Source organism: Chiloscyllium plagiosum, unplaced genomic scaffold (genome assembly GCF_037043375.1).
Source record: "Chiloscyllium plagiosum isolate Xiang-an unplaced genomic scaffold, Cpla_swu_hap1 HiC_scaffold_22, whole genome shotgun sequence".
NCBI classification, from domain to species: domain Eukaryota; kingdom Metazoa; phylum Chordata; class Chondrichthyes; order Orectolobiformes; family Hemiscylliidae; genus Chiloscyllium; species Chiloscyllium plagiosum.
The window spans coordinates 19,083,037-19,110,437 of NW_028270160.1; the positions used below are offsets into that span (position 1 = coordinate 19,083,037).

Genomic DNA, 27,401 nt, shown 5'->3' on the forward strand with positions numbered 1-27,401 from the left:
TTTGGGATACTTGGTCTTCATGGATGATTCAGACTGAAGGATCTGTTTCTATATTGTATGGCTCTATGACTATAAGGGAGTAAAGATTTAGAGGAGAAAAGCAGCAATCAGGAAAAGCCCAGCCCAGAACTGTGGTATATGCTCAGTTTGTTCAGCTTGACCAGCCTAACAATTGGGTTTATCTGAAACAAATCTCCATACTGCAAACCAATGGATGTAATTCCCTTGATGTATAAACCCCTTATTTATAACTGTTATATAAACATAACATTTCAACCATTTTGAGGGTGGATGAGAAAAGACAAAACAGTACAGATGAGATAAGAATTGTTAACCTGCTTTATTTCACAGTCAATGAACAACAGTAGTTATGATTGGCTCACTTATTTCAATCAGTACAACTTATCTTTGCACAATATAGAATAATAAACATGCCACACTTGCCCATATAAATCAGGTGCCTTTACTGAAAACAAAATAAATCAAACCAAATGTACTGCAAGTTAAATTTCTATGCCAGTAAAGCCTGCTTCTATTATTAATTCTTGCTTTAATCTTTCTTTCTTTGTGTCCTAACCAAAAAGGATGACCTGCCAGACAATAACACTGACATCTGGAGACACAGATATTCAACAGGTGTGAGGTGCTCATCAATTACTAGAGACAAGCTAATAAATCACTTAGCGCCTTTTGTCCTTGTGGAAAATTTGCATTTTGACCACCTTTCTTCTTGAGCTTGAGTATACATTGCATTAAAATACAATATTTGAGCATAATTGTAGAAAAATGGCCAATGACCTTGAATGTTATCACAGTACACAGGAAAAAAATTATAACACAAAAGAAAATTGTTTAAGATTAGCATCAATCATTGGTCAGCAATTTATCACATTTATTCTAACAGAATCAGAAAGTATAGGTCAGATTAAAGACCATTTGATCCATCTCACCAATGCCAGTCCTTCAACTGGAACTATCCCATTGTACTCCATAACCCTCTACTGTCATATATTGCTCTTTTTCAACTATTTGTCCATTTCTACTTCCATTGTTATAGTCTATGTTTTATTGATTTGGGAAATTAAAAATATTCCAGTAAACCTTTGTGCAAACAAAAATCTAACTTCTCTTTTATTTTTTAAGTTCTTATTCGTCTGACTCTCCTGAGCTTGTTACTAATTGGCTAATCAATGGTTAGCAGAGTTTAATTTTGGAAGAGTTCTGATATCAAAGTGCAAGGTTATCATGAACCTTGTAGAAATGACCATTTCTGGAATAAAGTTGCTTCTACAGGATTTCCAGAGTTGCAAAAGGTTAGAGGACCAAAAACCTCCACAACCACCACCACAGAATTCTAATCTCATCACCATTTTTAAAACTTCTGTTAGAAACAGTTAAACCTCCTCTGTACTAGCTTAACAAATCCATTAACTTTCCAAACCATTCCTCATAACTAAAACCTCTAAATTTGGCTAAAAGTTAGTTGACTTTATAGGGTCAGCACAGAGTAAAACTCCTATTTGTGCTTTAGCCCATAATAGGCCAAGGTTTGTGTTCACTTTCCCCATTTTATTTTTGTTTCACATGGAAGTCCAGGAAAAACAGAAGCAGGCGTTAATGCAAAATTAAATAAATTAGCTTTTCTCTTGTGCATTGATCCTGAAGAGAACAGTTGTTGCCATATGTTTTTGGACAGATTTATCAAAAACAGTGGTGCAAGAAACTTAGGGTACATATTGAGTTTACAAGCTACTGACAAGTATCTGCTAGGTCAGAACATTGAAGAAAGCAGCACAAAACCATTTTTATAAACTTTTATTTTACAGAGGTGATGAAACAGTTTCCCTCAAACAAGATATGTGCTTTTTAAGGATTGTCTCCTTGAATTTGCATTTCAAACATCAAGGTCACAACAATCAAATGGTTTCAGCACTTGCACATTTTCTCGTTCTCCACTTTTTCCCTCTCTATCAAGAACGCTACGGAGAGACAAAACAGCCCAAACTGTACATAAATAAAGTCACTGCCATTTTTTTTTTGCTTCTGCAGTAATGATTGTGTCCTGAGCAATAACTAGTGTTTGGGTCACATTCCCAAATGTTGAGATTCCTAACAAGCAGCTTCTTTTTGTACATCTGAGCTTTAGTGGTCAATAATCTTCAAAATATCGCACTGATCTGAAGTATTTTAATGGCACATTAAATACCTATCTCGAATGGGTAAAAATAACTGTGCTTATATAACAATAAATAGAATAACCAAAAAGGTTCATTCTCCTTGGCAGACATTAGTTGATAGTCAAAACGCAATTCCATGCAATAGCTTAGACAAAACTGAATGAACACTGCAGTTGCCAGCACTTGTAGCAAGATAGGTTGAATCCAAGTCCTCTTTGTCCAAGAACACTGCAACCTCAATCTTTACGTTTGATCTTAACATTCAAATTTTCATCCCCTGCTAAATTGGCAACATTGGACTAAATTAAAATAAAATTTTGCAACATTTTAAACAATGCCACTCAATCATCAGTTTGTAAACTAAAGAAAGCAGTTAACCTCCTCAATTAACCTTTTCCATTACCAAGTTGGAACTAAACAAGTGAGTGACTGCAGCAGTCTGTCAGATTGACCTTATAGGGTAAAAAGTGACATTGTGTGATACATGAATGGAAGAATAAATCCTTCACGGTTTCAAGGTCAAAATCATCCACTGGTATATACATTGACAAGATCACTTACATACAACTAAGCCTCAACATTGAGTTAGACCTTTTTCTGTTTTATACTTTTACTTGCTTTCCTTCACTTCACGATATTACTGAAAACTTAGCAATATTTGTTTAATGTAGTTAGTCAAAATTGGAATCTTAGCGATACATAAAAAGGACAAACATTCAACTACCTCTAACATGCATTCAATGGAAATCCCATGTGGTTCATTAAATATGCAATGTGCCATAACAATAGTTCCAGATTACAAAGATCCAGTCACAGGTTTAACTTTCTAGAGTATGCTGAGTCAGCTGTTCTCAGCTTCAGTGTTTTGTGGCTATGGTTGGGGGATAAATTGGCTGGGATTGCTGCTCTTGATCTCAATCCTGATTCCTTGCCCCAGTGTGAAATCTCTCTGCTTGGATGAATGTAGTTGCTGTTGTCGAGCAAGGACAGGATTGGTCACGGTTGCAAAAAACCTGTATGTTGACACACAGACCGCAAAGGCCAGGCCCAATTATGAAGAGATGTCACTTTCAGGAGGCTACTGGAAGGTTAATGGAATTCATGTATTCCAACCAATTCATCCATTGTAGCTTTCAGGAGGATAAGGTAGAAATCTGGTTGATGAAAGGTGAATTATTTTAATTTCATGGCTTTACTGATATTTAGACTTAAATATTCCATTGGTTTGCTGAATGTGACAATTGCCATGTTGAAAATAATTTGAAATGGTGAGAGGGTCTTCTCCACACAGTTGGTCTTTGCCAAAACATCTCAATTATCTTGAATTTTGCATCAATTTTGATTTCAAGAAACAGAATATAGCAAATGGCAGACAACAAAGTAAATACCGTAAAATGACAGTGAACTGCTGTAATATTGTGTTTTTATCCGTGACACATTTGTTTCCTATATGGCTTTAATAATGGTCTAAGATCTTTCTTAATTTTGGAAGCACCAAATAATTAAGGCTTCTAGTAATCTAGGTTATGTCACAGTCCTGAGCTTAACTGATCAGTGCAACTGTTTCCAGCTATTGCTTTTCAGTAAGTTAAAATCTGCTGCACATTCACCTCATTACCTTTAAAATATTTTTCAATTTATTTTCAGAATGTGAGAATTTTGTTCTCACCAACATAAAAGTTCAACTTATACAACCCAATATTTCTAAGCTGTCTGTACATCAATATCCTACTTCTAGAACTAAATCTTTCAGTCTTTTCTTACCCTGATACTGTAACATGAAACTGATTTTAAACAGCTAAAACAAGTTAAAATAAAAGGTCTCTTGGGTATAAACAAACTATACACTTGAACGAAAATTAGAAACTGCTGGGAATATGCCAGCAGGCCAGTCAGCATCTGAAAGAGAAAAGACAGTTAACGTTTCTGCTTTTATTTTTGTATTTACAGCATATGCATTTCTTCTTTGAACCCCATCCTACACCATGCATTCGGTACAATTCCACCCCCACCCAAACACAAGGCAGAAATTCAACTTGCCAGTTCTGCAGTCATTCACTCATAAAATCGAAACATCAAATAATGCAGCACTTTGTATCATCTTTTTACATACATAACATATTGCATATATTAGAAATGGACATTCACAAAAATGAACAAATACAAGCTAAAATACAGTGCAACTAGGTTGTGGAAAATCTTTGGTCTAACACAAAGGTAATGTTTTCCACAACAGTGATTTAACTTATTCAGTTATATGTTGTGGAAATTTAACCATTAAGGCCTAACTTCTTTTCTCCCAAGATTCAAATCAGCATGAGTTCATGTTAACTCAATGAAAAGGGAATAGCTGAGACCTTCAATAAATAGATACACAATAAAATAAACTGTACAAAGTGTTAATGGATCACAGTATTTACACATATCACAGCAACAAAGTGGTTTCCTAATCCCAGCCTTCATAAATGATATTGAAATGCTTTCTCATTAAATATCTGTGAGGAGGTGGTCCACCATTATTCCAGTTGCAATTCGTTCACTACACTGTTTCAAGCTGGAAGTGTAGCTTACATAAATCAACTTCTCTTACTGATGGTATTGCAAGCCTAAAACTTCAGGTTAGAAAGTCTCTTCTTTAAGAGGGAAAAGACAAAATATTGCAGATTGTAAGAATTTTATGCCCACACAGTACTGGCATATACTATAAATTTAAGGTTGATGTGCACCATCAAAGGAATGAGTTGGACTCTATATTGTAGTGTTTGCTTTAATAAGATCATGAAAAGTTCATATGGTTCCATTCCCTGGTACCATACTTTAAAAACTGTTGGTTGTAATTCTGTTGCAGACTTCACACATAGCCAGGGTTGATCTTTAATTAGGTAGGAACAAATGCATATTGAAAAACTTAGGATGGTTTAAAAACTATTTTATCTCCCCCTACATATCACCACGTATATGGTTATCATACAATGGGCAATCTGAATGTTGGGAGAAGGGCAATGCAACAATTGGTTAGTGATAATTTTGTCAAGGCTGGGATTTGAACTTAATAGTCTATAGATTAGTAGCCATGCACAGTATTCTTATAGCATATTGCTTGCCCCAAAATAGACACAACTATTGGAATGACTACCTTATTGCCAAGGTACAATTAATGTAAACATTTGGCCTTTTTGAAGTTTATATGGCTTTTGTCTTGGTCACTAAGTACTTTGGATTTAATCAAAGTATGTGTTTTTCAACAAGCCTAAAGCAATCTGTAATTTGAGATACAGCACACACAAAGTACAGATCAAATAACTGTTAATATAATTAGTCCTTTTTACAGGACAGTGTTTTTGAACATAGATTGGTAATTATTACACCTCAAACAGCAAGTACCCAATGTCAATTTGGCCAGACTGAAGAGTCAGGAAAATGGTGATGTTGGGGGGAGAGGGGACGGGGGAGAAGAAGAGAAGAGATGAGAAAGACAGGGATAAGAAAGGGGAATAAAAGAAACAGACAAAACATGCATGAGCTGGGGAATGGGAGTGGTAAGGAGAAGCATATTTCAATCTTATTCATTTATAGTATGCAGCTGAGGTCACATGAACTCACAAATTTGTCACATATTTCTTGGTATAGCTGTTTCATGCAGCATGGCAAAAAGCAGGGGCCAAGTCAGATGCTGTCCCCTATTTTGGAACCATGCATGGGAATGGGTTGCCAAATGGAAGATGGAAAGAAATATCTTTAATAAGATAACTTTTTAATATAACCATCAGCTACCTGGAGGAGTCAGGGCCCTATACAAGAATCTAAAAGATGACCTTAATGTAACATATCTTTTGTAAGTGCATTGGGTAGCAGACATTGTGTCATGGAATTTATAAATTATTCTAAAAACTGTCATCTTTCAAGATAGGCGATCTTCCACCAGAATGTGGTTGGTGCTAAAGTTTGGGTAAAGATTTCTTATTAAGTCCATAACCAGCACTCAGAGTCACTCCCAAATATAAAACAATTGTATTGTATTAAAGGTATTGATATGAAGTCTGGAGAATGGTTGAAGTCTGGAAAATGGTAGATGCTGATCAAAACCATTATTTGCAAGGAAAGCCCACAGCCTAATCTTAATAGAATTCACAGTGTTAGATCACTTAGGTTTTAGCACAGCAAAATGTTTTAGCAAATGGCTCTCTCACATGGCAACATGCTCCTCAGTGTCCTAAGAACCTTGATGACTTGATACCTCATTCATTATTGCTGAATTTGACACTACATCCTATGGCCTATGACTCAATTTATCAGAAATAGTGTAAACAAGCATAAATTACATAAGCAATAGAGGTCAAACAAACATATGCAGTTTCTTGGGCTGCCATAAAATATCAGTGTATCCAACAGATCAGCAGCAATGATGGCAATCACCTCATAGGGAAATATACTTTCATATACCCGCATCAAAAGACACAGATAGGTGACACCAAGGGGAATGCTATGTTAGCTCTGATTGTATGGGTAAGAAAGACATCCAGCCATGTGCTTTTCAGTAAAAGTGAAAAAAAAATCAAATTAGAAAATGCAGCAAGTGAAATATTCAATTCTGTTTTTAAATGTCAATTTGCAATTCAAATGGGTTAATCAGTCCAAATTAATAAATCACCATTTGCACCACTTTGCCCAGCACTTTCTATTCTGTAGTAAATTTAAGGATGTATTCCAGCAGTTTCTGTTGATTGATGAGAGGTAGAAAGGTGTTGCTCAATTCCAAGGTGGAGCACCCATTCTTCTGAACTTTGAAAACCTGGACAGGCAGAATTATTTGTATTATATATTTGGTGATTTTATAAAACACATGACATTTGACTTTTCTATGAAACACTTGACAATTTTATGCAGGCACACAGCTTGCAGGAACCATGATATTCTCTTCTCACAATTACATCTGATCACAAGTGTGATCATTTTCTAAAAAGCTCACAACACCAGCTGTTGTCTTGAAGGATTATTTCTTGGGACAATTTAACAAATAGATTATAGGAAGGTCCTGTACAGGCAGGGGTGAAACAATTTTCCTGACCAGTAAGGAAGGACTATAACTACTTCAGTCTTAAATCTACCACTTCCAAAGAATTTGCACACCTTTGTTGCTGTTAGAAACCTTAGACTATCATTACTATATTTGTGGTGCACACTGCTTCTGAATGTTCTAGGATGACTAGGTCATAACTTGCAGCTTCAGTCTGTATTTCACACTTTCACAGTTGATGAAACTATGGGCTTAATTAACTTGGGCTTAGTAAATCATTCATGCAGTACTTCCGAACTCAATGAAAGGGATCGTGGAAAGTAGTACATACCCCGAGATCTTTAAGAGTCTTCACTGCACTTTTTGCAAGGCAGAAGGTGGCACTCTCACCTACAGGAAAAGGAAAAGTATTGAACCAGGAAATGATCGCTGTTGTTACATGTGGTAAGTTATAGGATATGTTAAACAGCCAGAGTAATACACCAAGTAAGGCACAATATGCTACTCCAGCGCTACAATGGATTTGCATTCCTTTATTGTCATAGTCTTAATTGTTGTAGGAAAATGCTTGCTGAAGACAGAGTTTAGTTGTTACTTGACAAGATAAATTTGTAGATTTTATTGTTCCTTTGTATTTTAAGCTTCAAATCAAGGAAAACAAAGGCACAAACTGATGCCATTCCCTCCTTTTTAAAGCCTTGATTCTTCTAGTAGAATGGTTACCCAGTAGGAAAGGCTGGACAGGCTAGACTCAGACCTGTCATAGAAAAAGAGGTAACAACAATTGAAACATATAATTATAACATTACAACGGGTCCTAAAGGGTGCACGTGGAGAGGATGCTTCCTCTTTTGGAAGAATCTAGAAATGGGGGTCAATGCTAAATAAATAGGGTTGCCCATTTAAGACAAATAAGAATAAATTGTGCCTCTTAGAAGGTTTAGTCTCTTTGGAAGTCTGCTTCCACTGCTTCTTCAGGAAGAATTATTGCACATTTTTAAGACACAATTAGCTTTATGATAAGCCAGAAGGTGAAAGATTATTGGGGGTAGTCGAAAATGTTGAGCAATCAGATCAGCCATGATCTTATCAAATTAATCTGGAATTACAGAACAACCTCGATTACCTGAATGAGACAGGCAAGGAATATTTTGTTTGGATAACTGATTATTCGGATAATGAATAACGTTTTTAAAGGACCGTAAGATCTTGTTCGGATAATCAGAAATTTGGGTAATTGACGTTCGGATAACCGAGGTTGTTCTGTATAGTCAACCTATACAATAGTATGTAGCATGTATTATTTTGCTGAGAAGTACCAACAGTTTATGCTGACTTGTTTTCGTTAAACCACAAAGTCGAATTACTGTCTGGGGTTCATCAGTGTTAAATGGTTAGAAACAGTGCAAGTTGGGATAACATGTAAATAGGTAGCAGCATGTTCTTGTTCCAAGTTAATAGATGACTGTCTTCTGCGTTCTTTTGTCCAAAATAATTTTGACTTTTGTTTTTCCTGCAGGGTGATGACTAGCATTTATCAAATATCACTCGGCATACTACAGTTTACTTTAGCCACAGACTCAGGAAGCTTTTGGTTTAAGTCTAACTCTAGCATTTGAACACAAAATCTGGGTTAATGGTTTACATCAGTACTAAGGGAATGCTGTATTGCTAAATGTTCTGTCCTATGATTTAAACGTTAAGCCAAAACTCAATCAGCTACTTCTGGTTTACTTTATAAACTGTAATAGGATTTTTCTGAACAGGCAAATATAAAACATCAGAAAGATTAGGATTGATCTTTAATATGTGTAGAAATGAATAATAATCATTAAATTTAGAAGTTCCTGGATGCATTTCACTCACTCTCTGTGTAAATAAGATTGAAGTTGAGATAATAGTAACATAATGTATTTATTTGAACTCACCAAATACTGCAACCTTCATTTCTGTTCTGGATAACAGATACTTGTGAAAGTTGCTAATGTATTCAGCTTCTGAAAAACAAGAAGATATTACTGAAAACTAATAACATTTACACATGAAAACGGATTATTACAGAATATCAGATTGCATATTTAGTTTCTCCTTTATTTTGTGAAGCATTCCATCAACCATAATCAATTAGAGTTTTTTTCCATCAACCATAATCAATTGATGAATAAACTACTGTTTGAGAAGGAAAGAAAAATTCACAGTAACTCTTTTATAATTGTTTATAATTGATTATGGTTATGGAAAAAACTCTCTAATGAAAGCAGTTACAGTTTAGTGCTGAATTTTAAGAAATTATTTGACACAGCTGGTGACCAGGCTGAAGAGAGCTTGGAGAAAGTAAGGACTCCAGATGATGGTGATCAGAGTCAAGAGTGTGATGCTGGCAAAGCACAGCCGGTCAGGCAGCATCTCAGGAGCAGGAGAATCGACGTTTCGAGCAGAAGCCTTTCATAAGGAATGAGGCTTATGCTTGAAATGTCGATTCTCCTGATCCTCGGGTGCTGCTTGACCGGCTGAACAAAGTGAACAGCTATTACACCAATATACTGACCAAAACATATTTTCCTTCAAAGATTTATTTACAAATATTAGGTATGATTTTTATGATTTGTTTTGAAGGTTAATAATCTGTTCACTGACACTCAGTTTGAGCTCCGCGATTGCCATTCAGCTCCTGACCTCATTGATTCAAATATGGAAAAAAGAACTGGACTCCTGAGATTAGGTGAGAGAGATTGTCCATAATATCAAGGCAGTATTTGACTAAGTATCTCATCAAGGTGTCCAAGCAAAGTATGGAGTCATAGAGATGTATAGCATGGAAGCAGATCCTTCGGTCCAACCCGTCCATGCCGATGAGATATGCCAACCCAATCTAGGCCCACCTGCCAGCACCCAGTCCATATCCCTCCAAACCCTTCCTATTCATATACGCATCCAAATGCCTTTTAAATGTTGCACTTGCACCAGCCTCCACCACTACTTCTGGCAGCTCATTCCATACACGTACCACCCTCTGCGTCAATGGGAATCAAGGGGACCTCTCTGCTGATTGGAGTTGTGCTGAGTACAAACGATTGTGGCTAATGGAAGTCAATCATCTCATTCTAAGGACATCACTGTAGGAGTTCATCAGGATAGTGTTCTCAACCCAAACATCATCTGCTGCTTTAGTAATGGCTTTCTTGCCATCATAAGGTCAGAAGTTGGAATCTCCACTATGTTTGCATAATGTTCAGCATCATTCATCACCCCTCAGATATTCAAGCCGCCCATGTCCATATGCAACAGGACCTGAGCAACATCAAGATTTGGACTAAAAAAAAAAGGTAACATTTGTAGTATATCATTTCACTGGAGGCAGTTCAGGGAAAGTTTACAAGGATGATCCCTTCTATGGAGGGATTGTCTTATGAGCAAAGTTAACACAGGTTGGGACTCTACTCACTGGAGTTTAGAAGAACGAGAGGTGATCTCATTGAGTTATAAGATTTTTAAGGGGCTTGAAAAGGTAAGTGCTGGGAGAATATTCTCCCACATAGAAGAATCTAGGACTAGAATGCACAGTCTCAGAATTAAGGGGTGCCAATTTAAGACTGAGGAGGAGGAGGAAGAATTTCTTCTTTCATTGACAGTCTTTGGAACTCTTTGCAACAGAGAGCTGTGGAGGCAGAGTCGTTACAATAGATAGATTCTTGATCAGTAGGGGAATCAAGGTTATGGGGAAAGGGTAGGAAAGCAGAAGTGAGTAGTTTAGGATCAGCCATGATCCTCTTGAATGGTGGAGCATTGGGGCGGGGGGGGTGAATGGCCTACTCCTGTTCCTATTTCTTATGGTCCTATGGCCTAGGAACACTTCAACTAAAAATAACCTGACTGTTCACCACTCACTCACCTGCCCCACCCCTACTCCCACTCCAAACCTCAACTCCAATCACTCTTGATGTTCAATGACACTATCAAAGCTGAATATCACTATTAACATCATGGGGATTACCACTGACCAGAAATTAACACAACTACCTATGGATACAAGAGCAGATAAAGACCAGCAATTCTGCGGCAAGTAACTCACCTCTCAGAGTCATAGAGATGTACAGCATGGAAACACATCCTTCGGTGCAACTCATCCATGCCGACCAGATATCACAACTTGATCTAGTCCCATTTGCCAGCACACGGCCCATATCCCTCCAAACCCTTCCTACTCATATATCCATCCAGATGCCTTTTAAATGTTGCAATTGTACCAGCCTCCACCACTTCCTCTGGCAGCTCATTCCATACACGCACCACCCTCTGTGCGAAAGAGTTGCTCCTTAGGTTCCTTTTATATCTTTCCCCTCTCACTCTAGACCTATGCCTTCTAGTTCTGGACTCCCCCACCCCATGGAAAACACTTTGTCTATTTACCCTATCCATGCACCTCAATTTTATAAACCTCTAGGAGGCCACCCCTCAGCCTCCGACAGCCCCAGCCTATTTAGCCTCTTCCCATAGCTCAAATCTCCCAACCCTGGCAACATCCTTCTAAATCTTTTCTGAACCCTTTCAAGTTTCACAACATCCTTCCAATAGGAAGGAGACCAGAATTGCATGCAATATTCCAAAAGTAGCCGAGTCTCAGGAAGAAACGATAGTGAAGGCAGCATTTGGTATGCTTTCCTTTATTGGTCAGACCATTGAGGAGATGAGTTGGGAGGTCATCTTGCAGCTGTACAGGACATTGGTTAGGCCACCTCCTGTTTCCAATGTCTATCTACTAAGTACAATACATAACTTAGGAGTGTGATGGAATACTCTCCACTTGCCTGGAGGAATGCAGCTCCACCAAGGTTCAAGAAGCTTGAAAACATTCAGGACAAATCAGCCTACTTCACTGAAACCAAATTCACCACCTTCAAGATTTACCCTTTCATCGCTGATATATAGTATTACCTGTTCAAGACTCTTTTGACGGCATCTTCCAAATCTACCTCCTTGAATGACAAGACAGCTGATGTAGAGGAACATCAACAACTGTAAGATTTCCACCAAACCACACATCATCCTGACATAGAACTGTTTCACTGTTCCTTTACTGTTGGTGGGTGAAGATCCTGAAACTCTCTTCCTAATAGCACTGTGGATGCCTGTACATACCAAGGACTGCAGCGATTCAAGAATGCAACTCACCATCGCCTTCTCCAGGGCAATTAGAACGAGTGACAAATGCTGACCTAGCCAGTGATGTCCATATCCGGTGAACAATTTTAAAAAAATCCATTATACTATTTCTCAAACTTGAGAGCACTCCTGGTGCTTTTCCAGGATCTCTGTACATTTGTAAGGACCCTTATAACCAGATTAATAGAAGTTTATATTTTCTTTATAAAAGCTCACTTGATTTATATCCATGAAAGCTGTTTCCTTATTCAATGATAAATTGAAAGACGCTAATTTGCAGTCAGCCCACTTTTGATCAGAAATATAACTAGACAAGTCACATTAATACTGAAAATACAAGGACAGGTCAAAGGTTGGGAATTCTGCAGCAACTCACACCCTGACTCCTTTCCACCATGACCACATAAAAGATGACAGTGGAAGGGAATATTTCCCACATGCCTGGATTAGTGTAAACACCAACAATACTCAGAACAAAGCAACCCAATTAATCAACATCATATCTACCACCTAAAAATTAAACACCTTCTATCACTGGCACATCATAGCAGCAGTGTATAACATCTACAAAATGCACAGGAGCAATCCACCAAGGCTACCTCAACAACACCTCCCAAACTGCAATCTTTACCACCTAGATCAAGGGCATATACGAACAAACCATTGCCAAAGTCACCTTTCAAGTTTCATGCCATTTTGGCTTGGAGATATACTATTGTTTGTCATCAGTGGGTCAAAATGCTCAGACTCCTTATCTAACAGCATTGTGGATTGGCTTACACCACATGCATCACAGCAGTTTAAAAAAAAAGAGTTTCTTAAGGCCAATTACACAACATCAGTTATCCTGTACTGGAACACAGGGCATCTGTGTGATCAAGTAGAATCACAAAGCAGTAAAGTGGAGTATTAAGAAGAGGTTTGCCAAGCCATTCTTGGCCCTGGTTACCATTTTTAGTCAAATGCTTTATATGATTATGGTTTAGATGCAGTCATGAACAGACACGATCAACTCTGCTGGTCTTTAGTTAGATCACTGGCAAACACCAAATCTTGCTATTTGCTACCTCCGGACAGATCTCATTGCAGCTTCAAGCTATTGAACTCAAGATATAAATCTAAAGATCTATGTGTTATTTTACCCTAACCTATTGCTTTTTGTATTTAGAAAAGTAGTAGATTGTAAAGCTTACCTCAATTAGGTTCTTGGCCACAATAAAAATTGATTTTAATAAACAAATCTTTGATGATGTTGAATTAAGGGTAAAAAAGATTTGATGATTAGCTCATGAGTGAACGTACTTGTAAAAAAAATCACAACCACAAGTCCTCAATAAAACTCACCTTCAACTGGAGCTTTAAAGTTTTGAATAAAAACAGCAGCTGCAAAATAAGCCTCCAACAAAGGGCCCAACAGTGTCTGTAGGAAGGTGATGAACTCCTGATGATCCTGAGAGTGACTCACCTAGAACAGTTAAGTTTAAGAATAACTTGTATTTGTATTTACAATATCTTAATACACTAGTTTGATTTTGGGCAGTATTGCTCAATTATTGGGCAATCATGTGAACTGATTTCCAACACTTTACAGTGTAGTCAGTAATCCAGGTTCCAACCTTCTGATGCTGCCCACATACAACAAGAGCACAGAACAGAAAATCAACCAAGATGTTGAGCAGGGACCACTTCATGCATTTTGCATAGACTATTCAGACTGGAGAGTTAAGTAACTTTGTTAGAAGAGATCAATCAATTCCATTAACTTTGATTGTCAAACATTGCTTAAGTAAGAACATAAATATTTTACATATTTCCAGCACCAAATGACACATTACAGAAAGCACTGTAATCACACTGTTCGCACTTAAACACTCAACTTTTGAGTGCTAACCAACGTTACACTGTAATTGAGGATGAAACTGCTGAAATAATAGAATCTGATAACAAAGTCTAAACAATTTCGTAAGACAACACCTTTAGATAACGATCTCTCCGTTCTTCCCCATAATCACTGTCATCTTCTTCATCGCTTCTCCATGATAAACCATCTGGATATTTATTAGCCCATGTTTCCTCTGTTAGACTGGGGCTCAGATCCTCCTAAACAGTTAATAAACAAAGACTTAGTTATGATTTGAAAAGTACATGAGTTACATATGGCTAACAATACAGTGCATTATAACAATTTAATACCAAGTATTATGCATCTGTACATGCAAAAAGCTGACATGCAACAATATGGTTACCTCAAGAACTGAATGACCATCGAAGGTTTGAAATGGTACTATCTTGACTGGATGGGGTTACATGCGCACGCATGTAAGTGCACGTGAGAGAGAAGGAGGGTAGCAAGATCAAGCAAATAGTAAAACATTTTATGTAGTCATCTTGGGGGTGTAACCTTAAAAGTGTACAGTAGAGTCAAAGGTTATATACTGTGTCATGGCTTTATAAACGTGCAAATCTATCTTTCTGACAATATCTAATATCTCCATACACTTGCCCTTCACTCCTCCCTAGAACATCTTGACACCAAGAACAGCTACGTAAGAATCCTACTCATTGACTACGGTTCAGCCTTCAACACTAATATCCACTTGAGACTGATTACTAAACTTAGTGGTCATGGATTAAGCCCCACCCTCTGTAACTGGATTCTCAGTTTCCTGAGCCATAGGCCACAATCTGAAGACTGGGGACAATATTTCATCCTCACAAACGCTCAACACTGGAGTCCCCAAGGATGTGTACTCACTGCATACCCATGACTGTGTTGCCAAATATGAGACTAATGCCATTAACAAGTTTGCTGATGATACCACCATAGTCGGTCGAATCTCAGATGGCGATGAAACAGACTACAAACAGGAGGTGGAAGACCTGGAAAAATGGTGCACTGAGAACAAACTAGCTCTCGATGCTGGCAAAACCAAGGAACTCATTATTGACTCTCTGTGGGATGTTACTCATGCCCTCCTACACATTAACAACACAGAAATGGAACAAGTGGAGAGTGTCCTGGGAGTGCTCATCAACAACAAGCTTTCTTGGACTCTTCACGTGGATGCACGAGTTATAAAGGCCCAACATTGTCTCTTCTTCCTCAGGCAGCTGAGAAAATTTGGCATGACGGCGAATACCCTTGCCAACTTTAAGAAGTGCACCATCGAGAGCATTCTGTCTGGATGTATCACTACCTGGTATGGCAACTGTACCATTCAAGATTGTAGACAGTTACAGAGAGTGGTGAACTCGGCCTGGACAATCACAAAGGCCAACCTCCCGTCTATAGAATCCATCTAGCAGGCGCTGTCAGGGAATGGCCACCAGCATTCTCAAAGATCTAACCTACCCTGGCAATGCTTTTCTACAACCTCTACCATCGGGGAGAAGGTACAGAAGCCTGAACACATGCACCAGCCGGTTTCATAACAGCTTCTACCTACTGTTGTTAGAATACTGAATGGACTCTCAAACCCTCAACATTCGCCTGTACCTGTGTTTTTGTTTTTGCCGCTGTTTACCTATTATTTACTTATCTATGCAACTTAACTGTGATCTGCCTGTATTGCTCGCAAGACAAAGCTTTTCACTGTGCCTTGGTACACGTGATAATAAATTCAATTCAATTCAATCTACATAAAAACAATTGAATTGCAACAGAATGACTTAGAAACCACCTTGCCTTAAAGGATGCCAGAAATTACAATCACAAAAATTCACAAAGAAAGAGAGTGAAAAAGTTTATGTTGCTGGGATACTTTGGAATTCAAAGTCCACCAGAACACTAGAGTGAGATTTTGAGCAATTTACCCTCGGTGTGGGATTTAGACCAGCAACATTTTAAGGAAGTGAGGATAATTTTCTAATTAATTCTGGATTAATTAGGTTCTGTTTGAGAATTGTAGCCAAAATAGTCAAGAAACTTGCCACAGGAACTAAGGTTCTATATATTATCAGGTCAAGGCAAATCAAGAATATGGCGTCTTTAATGGTGTTCTTCTGTGATTCAACCTGATTTCCTGTAAATGTAACCTCATTGTCTCCTGGAGAATTAGCACAAGCAGAGAAAGAAAAGTCAGATTTGGGTAGGTGCATTAGACAACAACAGCAATTCAGGCAGCATCCGAGGACAGGCAAAATCGACGTTTCGGGCAAAAGCCCTTCATCAGGAATAGAAGGGCTTTTGCCCGAAACGTCGATTTTGCCTGTCCTCGGATGCTGCCTGAATTGCTGTGCTCTTCCAGCACCACTAATCCAGAATCTGGTTTCCAGCATCTGCAGTCATTGTTTTTACCGCATTAGACAACAACACTTATCTCACTTCATATATGCAGTTGAGAATTTATAAATGATGTAGTTGTTCATGCATTTACAAGTCCAGTCAATTGTTTGCTCACCTCTGCCACCATCAGGATGCCATACTGAATAAACTTTCTGACAGTATCATGGAAAACATGGTAGTATGTCTGGCAGGGCTACAAACAGAAATGGGAAGGACGAGATAAATTTATATTTAATTCACAATAAATTATTTACATTGCGATCAAAACTGACACATCTTATTAAAAATGCTATGTTGCACATCTTATTCTAATTATTTCAGACTTATTACAATTTGTTTTTAGATTAGATTACTTACAGTGTGGAAACAGGCCCCTTCGGCCCAACAAGTCCACACCGACCCGCCGAAGCGCAACCCACCCAGACCCATTCCCCTACATTTACCTCTTCACCTAACACTACGGGCAATTTAGCATAGCCAATTCACCTAACCTGCACATTTTTGGATTGTGGGAGGAAACCGGAGCACCCGCAGGAAACCCACGCAGACACGGGGAGAATGTGCAAACTCCACACAGAGAGTCGCCAGAGGCGGGAATTGAACCCGGGTCTCTGGCGCTGTGAGGCAGCAGTGCTAACCACTGTGCCACCGTGCCGCCCATATATTGTCTATTAAGCCAAAAGTATTGAAATCTCCACAGAGATCTAATAGAATAACAAGGCTTATGCATCTCATTTGCACTTACCAATGCCACTGTGACTTCATTGGAAAGGAGGTGGGACAGACTAGCAGCTGTGCGAATAAGTCTTTCTTGGCTGACTGTTAACTCCATTTGGCCTGGTTCTATAATCTTCTCCTTCAGAATAGCAGAGAGAGAACAGGCTGTAATACAGTGAAAGGGAGAATGAGAATTGGCTGGAAACAGGACAGAGAGACTACCAAGTCACAGGGGCAGTTTGTTCAGTTCTAAAACAAATACCAGAAGACATTTCTTAGGTTGCCTCATAAACTTTATGTAATTATTAAAACAAACATAGCACATATCAATTTTAATACCATTTCACTTGACCAAAATTTACTGACGTGCAGCACAAACACTGACAAATTGGAAAATACATGAAATGAACCCACCAGAAATTGCATGCTGAAAGGACTAATACCAATGCCATCAATGCTGTTTTTAAATGTTACTCAAGTTTATCAGCAATATAAGTTTATCATCAACTAAATTCCAACAATCTAGTAAAAAAAGGTTACTTTCTTTCCACTTCTCCTGAAGACTTATTGGTTAGACCTCAACTGATACACTGTGTTCAGTTTAGGAGGGCAAGTCCATATTGTGGTATGGGTGTGGCATGCAGGAGCCCTAACAAAAGTGAAGTCACTGGAATCAAAGGAAAACTCTCCACTGGTTGAAGTCATACATAGTGTAGAAGACAATGGCTGTGGTTGTTGGAGGTTAGTCACCCCAGCTGCAGGGTATCTCTGTAGGAGTTCCTCAGGTTAGTGCCTTTGGCACAACCATCTTTAGCTGCTTCATCAATGGCCTTCCATCCATAAGGTCAGAAGGAGTCCATGTCCAAGTCTGGATAAATTCCAAGCTTGGGCTGACAAGTGGCAAGTAACATTCGTGCCACACAAATGTCAGGCAATGAGCATCTCAAATAAAAGCCAATCTAATTACTGTGCCTTGACATTCAATGGTGCTACCATTACTGAATCCCCCACAATCATCCTGGGGATTACCATTGACTAGAAACTCAACTGGATTAGCCATATGAACACAGTGACTACAAAAGCTGTTCAGGGGCTAGAAATACTTCAGTGAGTAACTCACCTCCTGATTACCCAAAGCTTGTCCACAAGCACAAGTCAGGAGTGCATTGGAATGCTCCTCACTTGCCCAGACGAGTGCAGCTCCAACAACACTCAAGAAACTTGACACTATCCAGGATAAAACCTGGCACCACATCCTCAAACATCCACCACCAATGCTAAGGACAGCAATGTGTACCATCCACAAGATGCACTGCAGAAATTCACCAAAGTTCTCAGGCAGCACCTTACTAATCCATGACCATTACTATTTAGAAGGCGTTAGGGCAAGGTATTGGCTTACTGGCAGAAGGCAGAGTAGGGTTAAAGGGATCTTTTTCAGGATGGCAGGCGGTGACTAGTGGAGTTCCACAGGGATGTGAGTTCAACCACAACTATTCGGGTTAAATATTAGCGATTTGGACAAAGGAACTGAGGGCATTGTTGTTAAATTTAAAGATGACACAAAGATGGGTGGAGGGACAGGTAGTACTGAAGATGTGGGGAGGATGCAGAATGATTTGGACAGGCTAGGAGAGTGGGCAAAGAAGACGCAGATGAATACAATGTGAGAAAGTGCGGTTCTGCATGTTGGTAAGAAGAATAGAGGCATAGACTATTTTTATAAATGGGGAAAGCTTTGGAGATCTGGGACTTGGAAATCCTGGTTCGGGATTCTCTTAAGGTTAACATCTAGGTTAGGTGGCAGATAGGAAGGCAAATGCAACGTTAGCTTTCATCTCAAGAGGAAGGATGTACAGTTGAGGCAGCAGAAGGCTCTTGTCAGGCTGCGTGTGTGCAGTTTTGGCCTCCATATCTAAGGAAAGATGTGCTGGTCTTGGACGGAGTCCAGAGGAGGTTTACAAGAATAATTACAGAGATGAAGCATTTGTCATATGAGGAATGAATGAGGATTCTAGGTCTGTATTTGATGGCGTTAAGAAGGATGGGGGAGGGGGGGGACCTGATTGAAACTTACAGAATATTGACAGGCTTGGATTGAATGGATGTGGAGAAGATGTTTCCACTAGTAGGAGAGACTAGAACTCAAGGGCAAGCTTCACAATGAAGGGAAGACCGTTTTAGAACTGAGATGAGGAGGAATTTCTTCAGCGAAGTGGTGATGAATCTGTGGAACTCATTGCTGCAGAGGGCTGGGGAGGCGATTTAAGACAGAGAAAGATAGGCTCTGGTAATTAAAGGTTACAGGGATAGGCAGGAGAACAGGGTTGAGAAATGTATCAGCTATGGTTGGATGGCACAGCTGAATCAATGCATCAAATAACCTAATTCTGCTCCTGTGTCTTATGGTTTAAGAGCAGCAGATATCTGCGAACGCCACCACCTGCAAGTTCCCTTCCAAGCCACTCACCATCCTGACTTGGAAACATATTGGCATTTGTTCAGTGTCATTGGTACAAAATCCTGGAATTCCATCCCAAATGACATTGTGGGGGTTAACTACAGTACATGGATGGCAGTGGTTCAAGAAGATAGTGGTAAGCTATCTTCTCAAGGGCAACTACTGATGGGAAATAAATGCTGACCCTGTCAGCAATGTCCACGATATCAAAATAGGAACTGCAGCAGGCCACTTCACCTCAAGTCTCTTCTGCTATTGAAAACAATGACCGATCATAAATCCTAGCTCCCTGAACTACAACCATATCCCTTAATTCCCTTAATATCCAAACCTCTACAACCACAGACCTCTGTGATAAAGAATTTCAAGGAACCACACTGCTTTTGGTGTTGGAAAGACCTTTCATCCTGATGATACTTACAATGAAGGGACTGAGCTAAGATAAGACTGAGTAACCAAGCTTGGTACAAGTTAATCACCGAATTTGATAGCCCAGGAGGTAATTCCACCAATTATCTTTGCGTGGCTGCTTTGAAAGAATATCCGATTAGTCCAACTCCTTCACGCTTTGCATAAAGCCCGGGGAAGATTTCCACATAAGGTGAAATGATTGAGTTGTTTGAAATAATTAAGGAAATTGGCTATTTCAATATATCTCACAATTTTATTATTAATGCTTTAATGGGTATGCAATTGCAAATTCAAAGTTCAAACCCATAATTTTCCATCAATTTAGAAATGTACATATTTAAAAATTACTTGCACTATTATTAAGATTTACTGAGATTTTCTGATTTTGTTATTTGCTTGGTATCATGCACAAAGCTTGAATATTACGCTTGTCTAAGTGGATTAACTGGAAATTAATTAATGGATAGAAGCAGTCGCTAACTGCCATCTAGTGGTGACACCATGACTTAGTACTTACCAAGTATTGCTTCAGTGAGAAAAACTTGGAAGATACCATTGCTGTAGAAATTCAGCTCAAACAAGGCTGGAATTGTTGTGGTTGGAGCAATAAAAAACTCACTGTTGCGACGGGAGCTTCTGACATTGACACACTCTCCAAGTAAATGCAATGCATGCATAACCAGGTCTTCAGAATTTCCAGAGAAGCCCAAATCAAAATCCCGAGCTAACACCACCTCCTTCATACAGAAGAAATCTTCCACCAACTTTGATAAGTGGACACCCTGAATAAGAGCAATGATTTGGGAAAAATAAGTCTCTAATTAACTCAAGACCTTACCAAATACAAAATCACAAGCCCAGATTTACAGTTAACAATTTGAATAATTTGAACAATGAATAAAATTATGTTGTAAATAACCATACTCAAAAATGTAGGCAATGTCATCAGTTAATGTACATGTCGAAAACTGTCACTGTCTGGAACCTATGATCCTTACCATGTCAGGCACGAAGCGGATGCAATTTATTTTAGGGAGAGCATGCAAATCAGATAAAATCTCACAAGTAACTTAACAAAGGGGTCCTTCATCCCTGATTTTGATGATTTTGCTTTTTTAACTGGGGATCATCATAACAATACAATGAACAACTTAACACAGCAGAAGACAGTTAGCTCAGTTAGTTTGCAGTGCAGAATAACACCAAGAGTGTGGGTTCAACTTCCCACACGGCTGAAGTTACTTTGAAGATTCTGCCTTCTCAACAGCTCCCCTCATCTGAGGCATGGTAACCCTTAGGTTAACCCACCACCAGTCATCTCTCTCTCGAATGAGAGAAGCTAAACTCTAAGAAATTCGTATTTATCAGTCTTAAATACCCTTTGTGCTAACAGTACTGAGTTGCTTCACCTGGGAGTCAAAATTCTCCAATTTCTACTTTGAACTCTCTCTAACTTTCCAAAAAGCAACCCATTAAGTAATAAAGAATACTGGAGAATGGATCAAGTCTTTATTCAATTATGGAACAGATCTATAGTTCAGACATAGTCAAAGAGGTCTACAGCACTGAAAAAAGGCTCTTTGACCCATCGAGTCTGTAGTCAAAAATAGGCATCTCATTATTCTAATCCCATTTTCCTGCACTTGGTTCATACCCATGTATGCCTTGTTGAGTGCTTCTTAAATGTTACGAGGGGTTTTGGCTCCACCACCCTTACAGCAGTGAGTTCCAGCCTTCCACCACCCTCTGGGTGAAAACATTTTTCCCCACAACCCCTCAAAACTTCTTCCACCTTTCCTTAAAATCAATGTTCCCGGTCACTGATCCCTGTTCCTCCTGTCTACTGTGTCTTTCTGCTTCATAATTTTATACATTTTAATCATGTCCCCTGCCAGTTTCCTTTCAGAAAAGCAACTCTAGTCTATCCAATCTCTAAATGTAAGTGAAACTCTCAAGCCCAGACAGTATTCTTGTAAATCTCGTCTGCACTCTCCAGTGCTTTCATATCCCTGCTAATAATGTGGATTCCACAACAGCACACAATACTCAAGCTGTGGCCTAACCAATGGTTTCTACACAGACTCATACATGAGGTATTCCAGAGTGGACATGTTGTTTGGGCCACAATGTTTGTGAAACAAAAATTTCACTCAACCCCTCATTATTATCTCTATTCTGAATATATGATGTTGATATTTTGAAGAGATGTAAGAATAAAAATCAAACCTGAACTTGACTTTCAGCTATCTATCTAAGGATTTATCCCTAATACAAGTATAAATAATTAATAGATTTAATTTATGGAGCAGAGGAGATTTTGAGGTGACCTTATTGAGGCATTTATGTTGCCAAGTTTATATTTCAACTTGCAAGGCTTCACACATGGAAATGACAAAGATTTCGGTCAAGAAATTTAAGGGAATATGATATGCAATTTTAAAGTCATCCATCAGCACACTTATCTCTGCAGTTGGACTAAAGACCTTCAAAGTAACATACTATGAATTACAAAAGAACATTCTGTTTCCACTGGTTGGTATATCAGTAACTAAGGGATCACAATTTCAAGACTGTCAGCAACAGAGCTAGGAGTGAGATGAGGAGAAACTTCTTTACTCAGAGTTGTCAGAATTTGGAATGCATTGTCTGGAAGACTGGTGAAGGTAATTCCATAAAGTTTCAAAATAGAGCTGGATATGTAATGGAAGTGATGAATTGAGAGGGCTATGGAGATACGGCTAGACAATGGGACTAGCTGGGTAGCTCTTTCAGGAATCATGTACAGACACGATGGGTCAAAGGGCCTCCTTCTTTACCATAAAATTCCATGATTCTGTAATTTGTGGCTGGATTGTGATTGGTACTGCTTGTAAAGCTTGCCAATAACAATCATGAAGCACCCAATAGTTATTCTACTGCGTGCAGGACGACAGTTGCAAACAGCAGAGAATCTTATTGTAAATAGAATAAGGTACATATTAGAATTACCTGATTATTTTAACTTACTTCAAGATATCGAATGTTATTTTTAAAAAATGTATCCCTTCACTGTGCTCCCATATTTATTTTTTGATGTCTTTGACAAATGTACGTACAATAACTAGACTCCACACATGGACAAACCTTTTGCCTGAACGATTTATTTTGTGTAATTGCAATACACAATACTGCAGGTTGTTGTGGCAAACAGGGAACTTGAAGATGTGCACACAACTAAAGTAAACTGTTGCCAAGTTTATGTTCCAACTTGCAAGGCTTCAGACATGGAAATGACAAAGATTTTGTTCAAGAAATTTAATGGCATATGATACGCAATTTTAGTCATCCATCTGCACACACTTATCTCTGCAGTTGGACTAAAGTTCTCCAAAGTAAAATACTTAATAACACTTGCATCTTTTGCGCATGGTAGCACTTGTCATCCTCAATACATGGCTCACAAATGAAAAGCTCTCACCTTTCTGTGCCTGTAAAGCAGCAAACATGCAACAATGTGAGTGGACATCACAGCAGAACATCTACTGGCAGCTGGAATTTATGAATCAAACAATGAATATAAATACAATGCCTAAATCAATTTGTAGACAATTTATACATTAATCAGCAAATTCATGATCGATGTCTAAACATTCTAAACGTGTTTGCTACAAGTTTCTTTCTAAAAAGAAACCAGGATGAGTAATGACCAAAAGATTTACTGATTTTAATTTTTAAATGAGACTAGAAGAATGAGGAAGATGGCAAAATATTCCCCCTCAAATAATTTGGAAAGAAATCAAATTAAGTTTGCATGTGTTTCTCTTTTTTTCATATAGGCAATGAAATATGCTGAAATGTAACAGGCATTAATATCTTACTCATACCTGAGTCAACTACCTGTGCCTGAACTCAGAAAGCATATGTCAGAAAGCTTTTCAACTGAGAGATGGTCATATGCATCATGAGCTGAGCCTGATCCTTTTCCACCCCTTGGAAACTGCGGTCAGCAATTAAGAAGGGAACTACTGGATATCACTCACTTGCTCAACAGAATTAATTATAGAATAGCCACTGCTGCCTTACATGACAATGGCTATTGCACTATAAGTTACATAGCACCACATAAAGGTTAAGAGGTCAGAAACAGACTATTTGGCTTAATTGGTCTATGCCAGTTGAGGCTGAAGGTTGAAGGGAGAGGCATGACACTCTTCCAGTTCTACCACCTAACAGTTTCAATAAATCCTATTAGAGCACTCCTTCATCTTGCAAACTCATCTGACTTCCCTTATATGTATTTATGCTATTCAACTCAACTACTAAATGTGGTAGGAAGTTCTATATCTATATATTTAGCTCTTTTTTTTTGCATTGCTGATTCATAAAATAGCATTGTGTTTTGGTTCAGGTAGACAGACAGCAAGTATAATTTGAAAATTGCAAAAATGTCAATATTCAAATGATTCAAGTTGACACTTACTGAATAATGCATGCCTAGCTACATTGGAAATCAGTTGACGCTTGTACTGTTCATCTGAAAAACTGATATTTGGAACGTGATCAGGATCAGCATAATCAAGGGCTGGTCTGTATGGAGAAAAACAGAGCAGAGTGCAATAACATATAAATGAAATAACTACTATATTGTTACTTAAGATAATAGCAGAAAATTTTGAAAACATTGTGAAGCAGATCAGATATCAATGATCAAAAAGGAATCCAATGGAACCTAAACTAAAATGGAAATTACGTTTTTGCCCAAAACTTATCTTTTAGCTCTTTGTAAGTTTCATTTCAGTCGAATACAATTTATCTTACGATGGTGCAAAACTTTAATAGTTTCAATTATTTCTTGGAAAGCTGAACAAACTACAGTTCAAAAACAATTAATGTTTCTGAAAAATCCCTCAGAGACTGTTAATTAATACAGCACAGAAGTGAGATTCCATGCATAGAGATTCCATGAACTATGACATAACATAATTAGTTCACAGATTCACATCCCCACAGATTTAATTCCCAATTTGAGTCAAACAACCCTAAGGATTCTGCAAATAAAAGTCAAATTTTCTTGTGTTGGGGCTACAAATCAACACTCGTAGAGGAGGGCCCTCTTGTGGCACATTGGTAGTATTCTCACCCCTCGACCCTGAGTTCAAGTCCCACCTGCTCTGGGGTGTATAATAACATCTGAACAGCTTGATTAGGAAAAAAAAAGGTTAAATAACCAAAAAAAACACTAGAAGAGGTCTGGAAGCAGACTGCCTTAATTGCTTGGCTTGGAGATGGCATTCATTTATAGAATAAGGAATTAAATCAAAATACATGGAGAAGAAAAGAAGTGACAACACACATTAGCTTCCAACAAAAAATAACTTTCAGAGGCAACAAATCCTGGATGATTTCATAGGCACCATTTGTAGCAAAATCATTATTTCTATCACTGAATCTGATCTTGAGGGCTCTTGTGACACATTGGTAATGTCACTACTTTTAAGCCAAAAGGCCTGAGTTCAAATCCCACCTGCTCCATAAACATGCAACAATATCTCTGAATAGGCTGATTAGGGACATACCTGAATCTAAAGCTCCTCTACAACAATTCCCACTATGCTAGCTTGAAATGAATGTAGCTTTTGAAGTTCTTTGCAAAAAACTTGCTATTTTCAAACAGGTCCACTCTCATCAATAGCGGTTTACCCAACTCAATGGAAATAATCATGCCTGCTGGTCTGATATGGGTAGATCTGAGCATTTCATCATCGGTCTAAAAACAAGGCCAATATCTTCATAGGCAAGCCAGTTTGTTGGTGTGGCAGGCTGGGCCACAATTTAAGGTGTGAATGGTAATCACATTGTTTGATGGTGCATGATGGACTACAGTGCATTTTTGACTAGAATCTGCCATTGCAACTATCTACACAAGTGTACAATTGGCTTCATTTCAATAAACCAAGTATCCTAAATTCTTGCATTTATTACCATAAATCTTACCTATCAGAGATAATATTTGGAAGGAGGATTTCCTCAAGAGAGAGTTCAGCAGGCAATGGACGGTTCCTCTGAGCATCAATATACTCCTGTAGTACCAAAAATTATATTTTTTCTTTTACTTTGATTAACAACAATCATGGCACCTTTTAAACAAGCTAATTTTTCAATGAACATAGCAAGGAAATTTAAAGTGAACGTCATTATTTCCACAGCATAATTGTGAGCCACTTGCTTTTAAAAGGTTGGTGGCCAAGAGATGCAAAAATAATGACAATAATAAGGTGGTTTAATCTGGCAATAAACAAAAAACTTAACCCTTAAAGCAACATTCGTGAACATCTCAGGCAGGAACAAACTAGTTGATGAAAGCACGGGGAGCACTGACCAGATAAAGGAGGGGCTCATGTTGTTTCTAGGTATTTGGAGAGTTCAAAATTGTGCAACAACTCAATGATCGATGCAGAGGAAATAAAACAATCTTTTTAATGACGTTACTTTGGGCTCTGAGAACATCAGCCATATTCTTTCACATCACATAACCCTTTTATGCTTTATATTGTAAACCACATATTACAATTGCACTGTTTTGGCACTCCTAAATGGAAAGTGAATAACAATTTATACATTCCAGGTCATTATGGGAATAAATTAGTCTGTGGAATAACTGGTTTGACCATATTGAACAGATCACATTTTTAAAGGGCTAAATGCAGGCGATTGTCTGGTTTGGTCACTCACCTTAACAGAAAAAGGTTGTCCAAAGTCTACTCGGACACAGCCAAAGTTTTTACGAAGCATTCTGAAGACTCCTTGTGCAACACCCCAAAGACTCTCTTTCTTTTTAGGTTTTCCCTAGAAAATAGCATTTTTAGTTACATTGCTATACATAATTCAGAATTGAATCAGTCACTAAATTATTTTAATTTAAAAGAACAGTGCAGGTTGCTTGCCATAAAACTAATAAATGGTGCCAAATCCACCAAGTAGTTCTCTGTCTTCAAAATTATGGCAATACATTTGGCTCCCACTGGTTCATAAAATTAAGCAATTCACCTACTTCTCAATGCTCAATTAATAAGATTCGGACAAATACACAGGAAAGAAATAATCAACAGTAGTTAGATGTACATATATTGTGAACTAACTACATTTAACAATGAATATTTAAATAGCTGTAAAAAGTCTCTGACGTTTCTC

At 38.3% G+C, this 27,401-nt stretch overlaps 1 protein-coding gene across 6 annotated transcripts in view; it reads right to left on the reverse strand.

Annotated features, from left to right (window-relative positions):
* Positions 1–321: 321 nt before the first annotated feature.
* gpam (glycerol-3-phosphate acyltransferase, mitochondrial) overlaps positions 322–27,401 on the reverse strand; it is a 94,270-nt gene continuing 67,190 nt past the window's right edge. For 5 of the 6 annotated variants that reach the window (XM_087998829.1, XM_043712857.2, XM_043712859.2 and 2 more), the window contains 12 exons: positions 26,943–27,056; positions 26,205–26,290; positions 24,691–24,797; positions 23,689–23,759; positions 20,749–21,013; positions 17,388–17,524; positions 16,758–16,835; positions 14,332–14,457; positions 13,702–13,822; positions 9,123–9,191; positions 7,526–7,584; positions 322–6,969 (listed from right to left, as the gene is read on the reverse strand). In XM_087998829.1, the coding sequence (XP_087854955.1) occupies positions 6,856–6,969; positions 7,526–7,584; positions 9,123–9,191; positions 13,702–13,822; positions 14,332–14,457; positions 16,758–16,835; positions 17,388–17,524; positions 20,749–21,013; positions 23,689–23,759; positions 24,691–24,797; positions 26,205–26,290; positions 26,943–27,056 (1,347 nt within the window). In that variant the 3' untranslated portion in view covers positions 322–6,855. The remainder of the gene's footprint in view (positions 6,970–7,525; positions 7,585–9,122; positions 9,192–13,701; positions 13,823–14,331; positions 14,458–16,757; positions 16,836–17,387; positions 17,525–20,748; positions 21,014–23,688; positions 23,760–24,690; positions 24,798–26,204; positions 26,291–26,942; positions 27,057–27,401) is intronic. The other variant, XM_087998828.1, reaches the window with a different exon arrangement.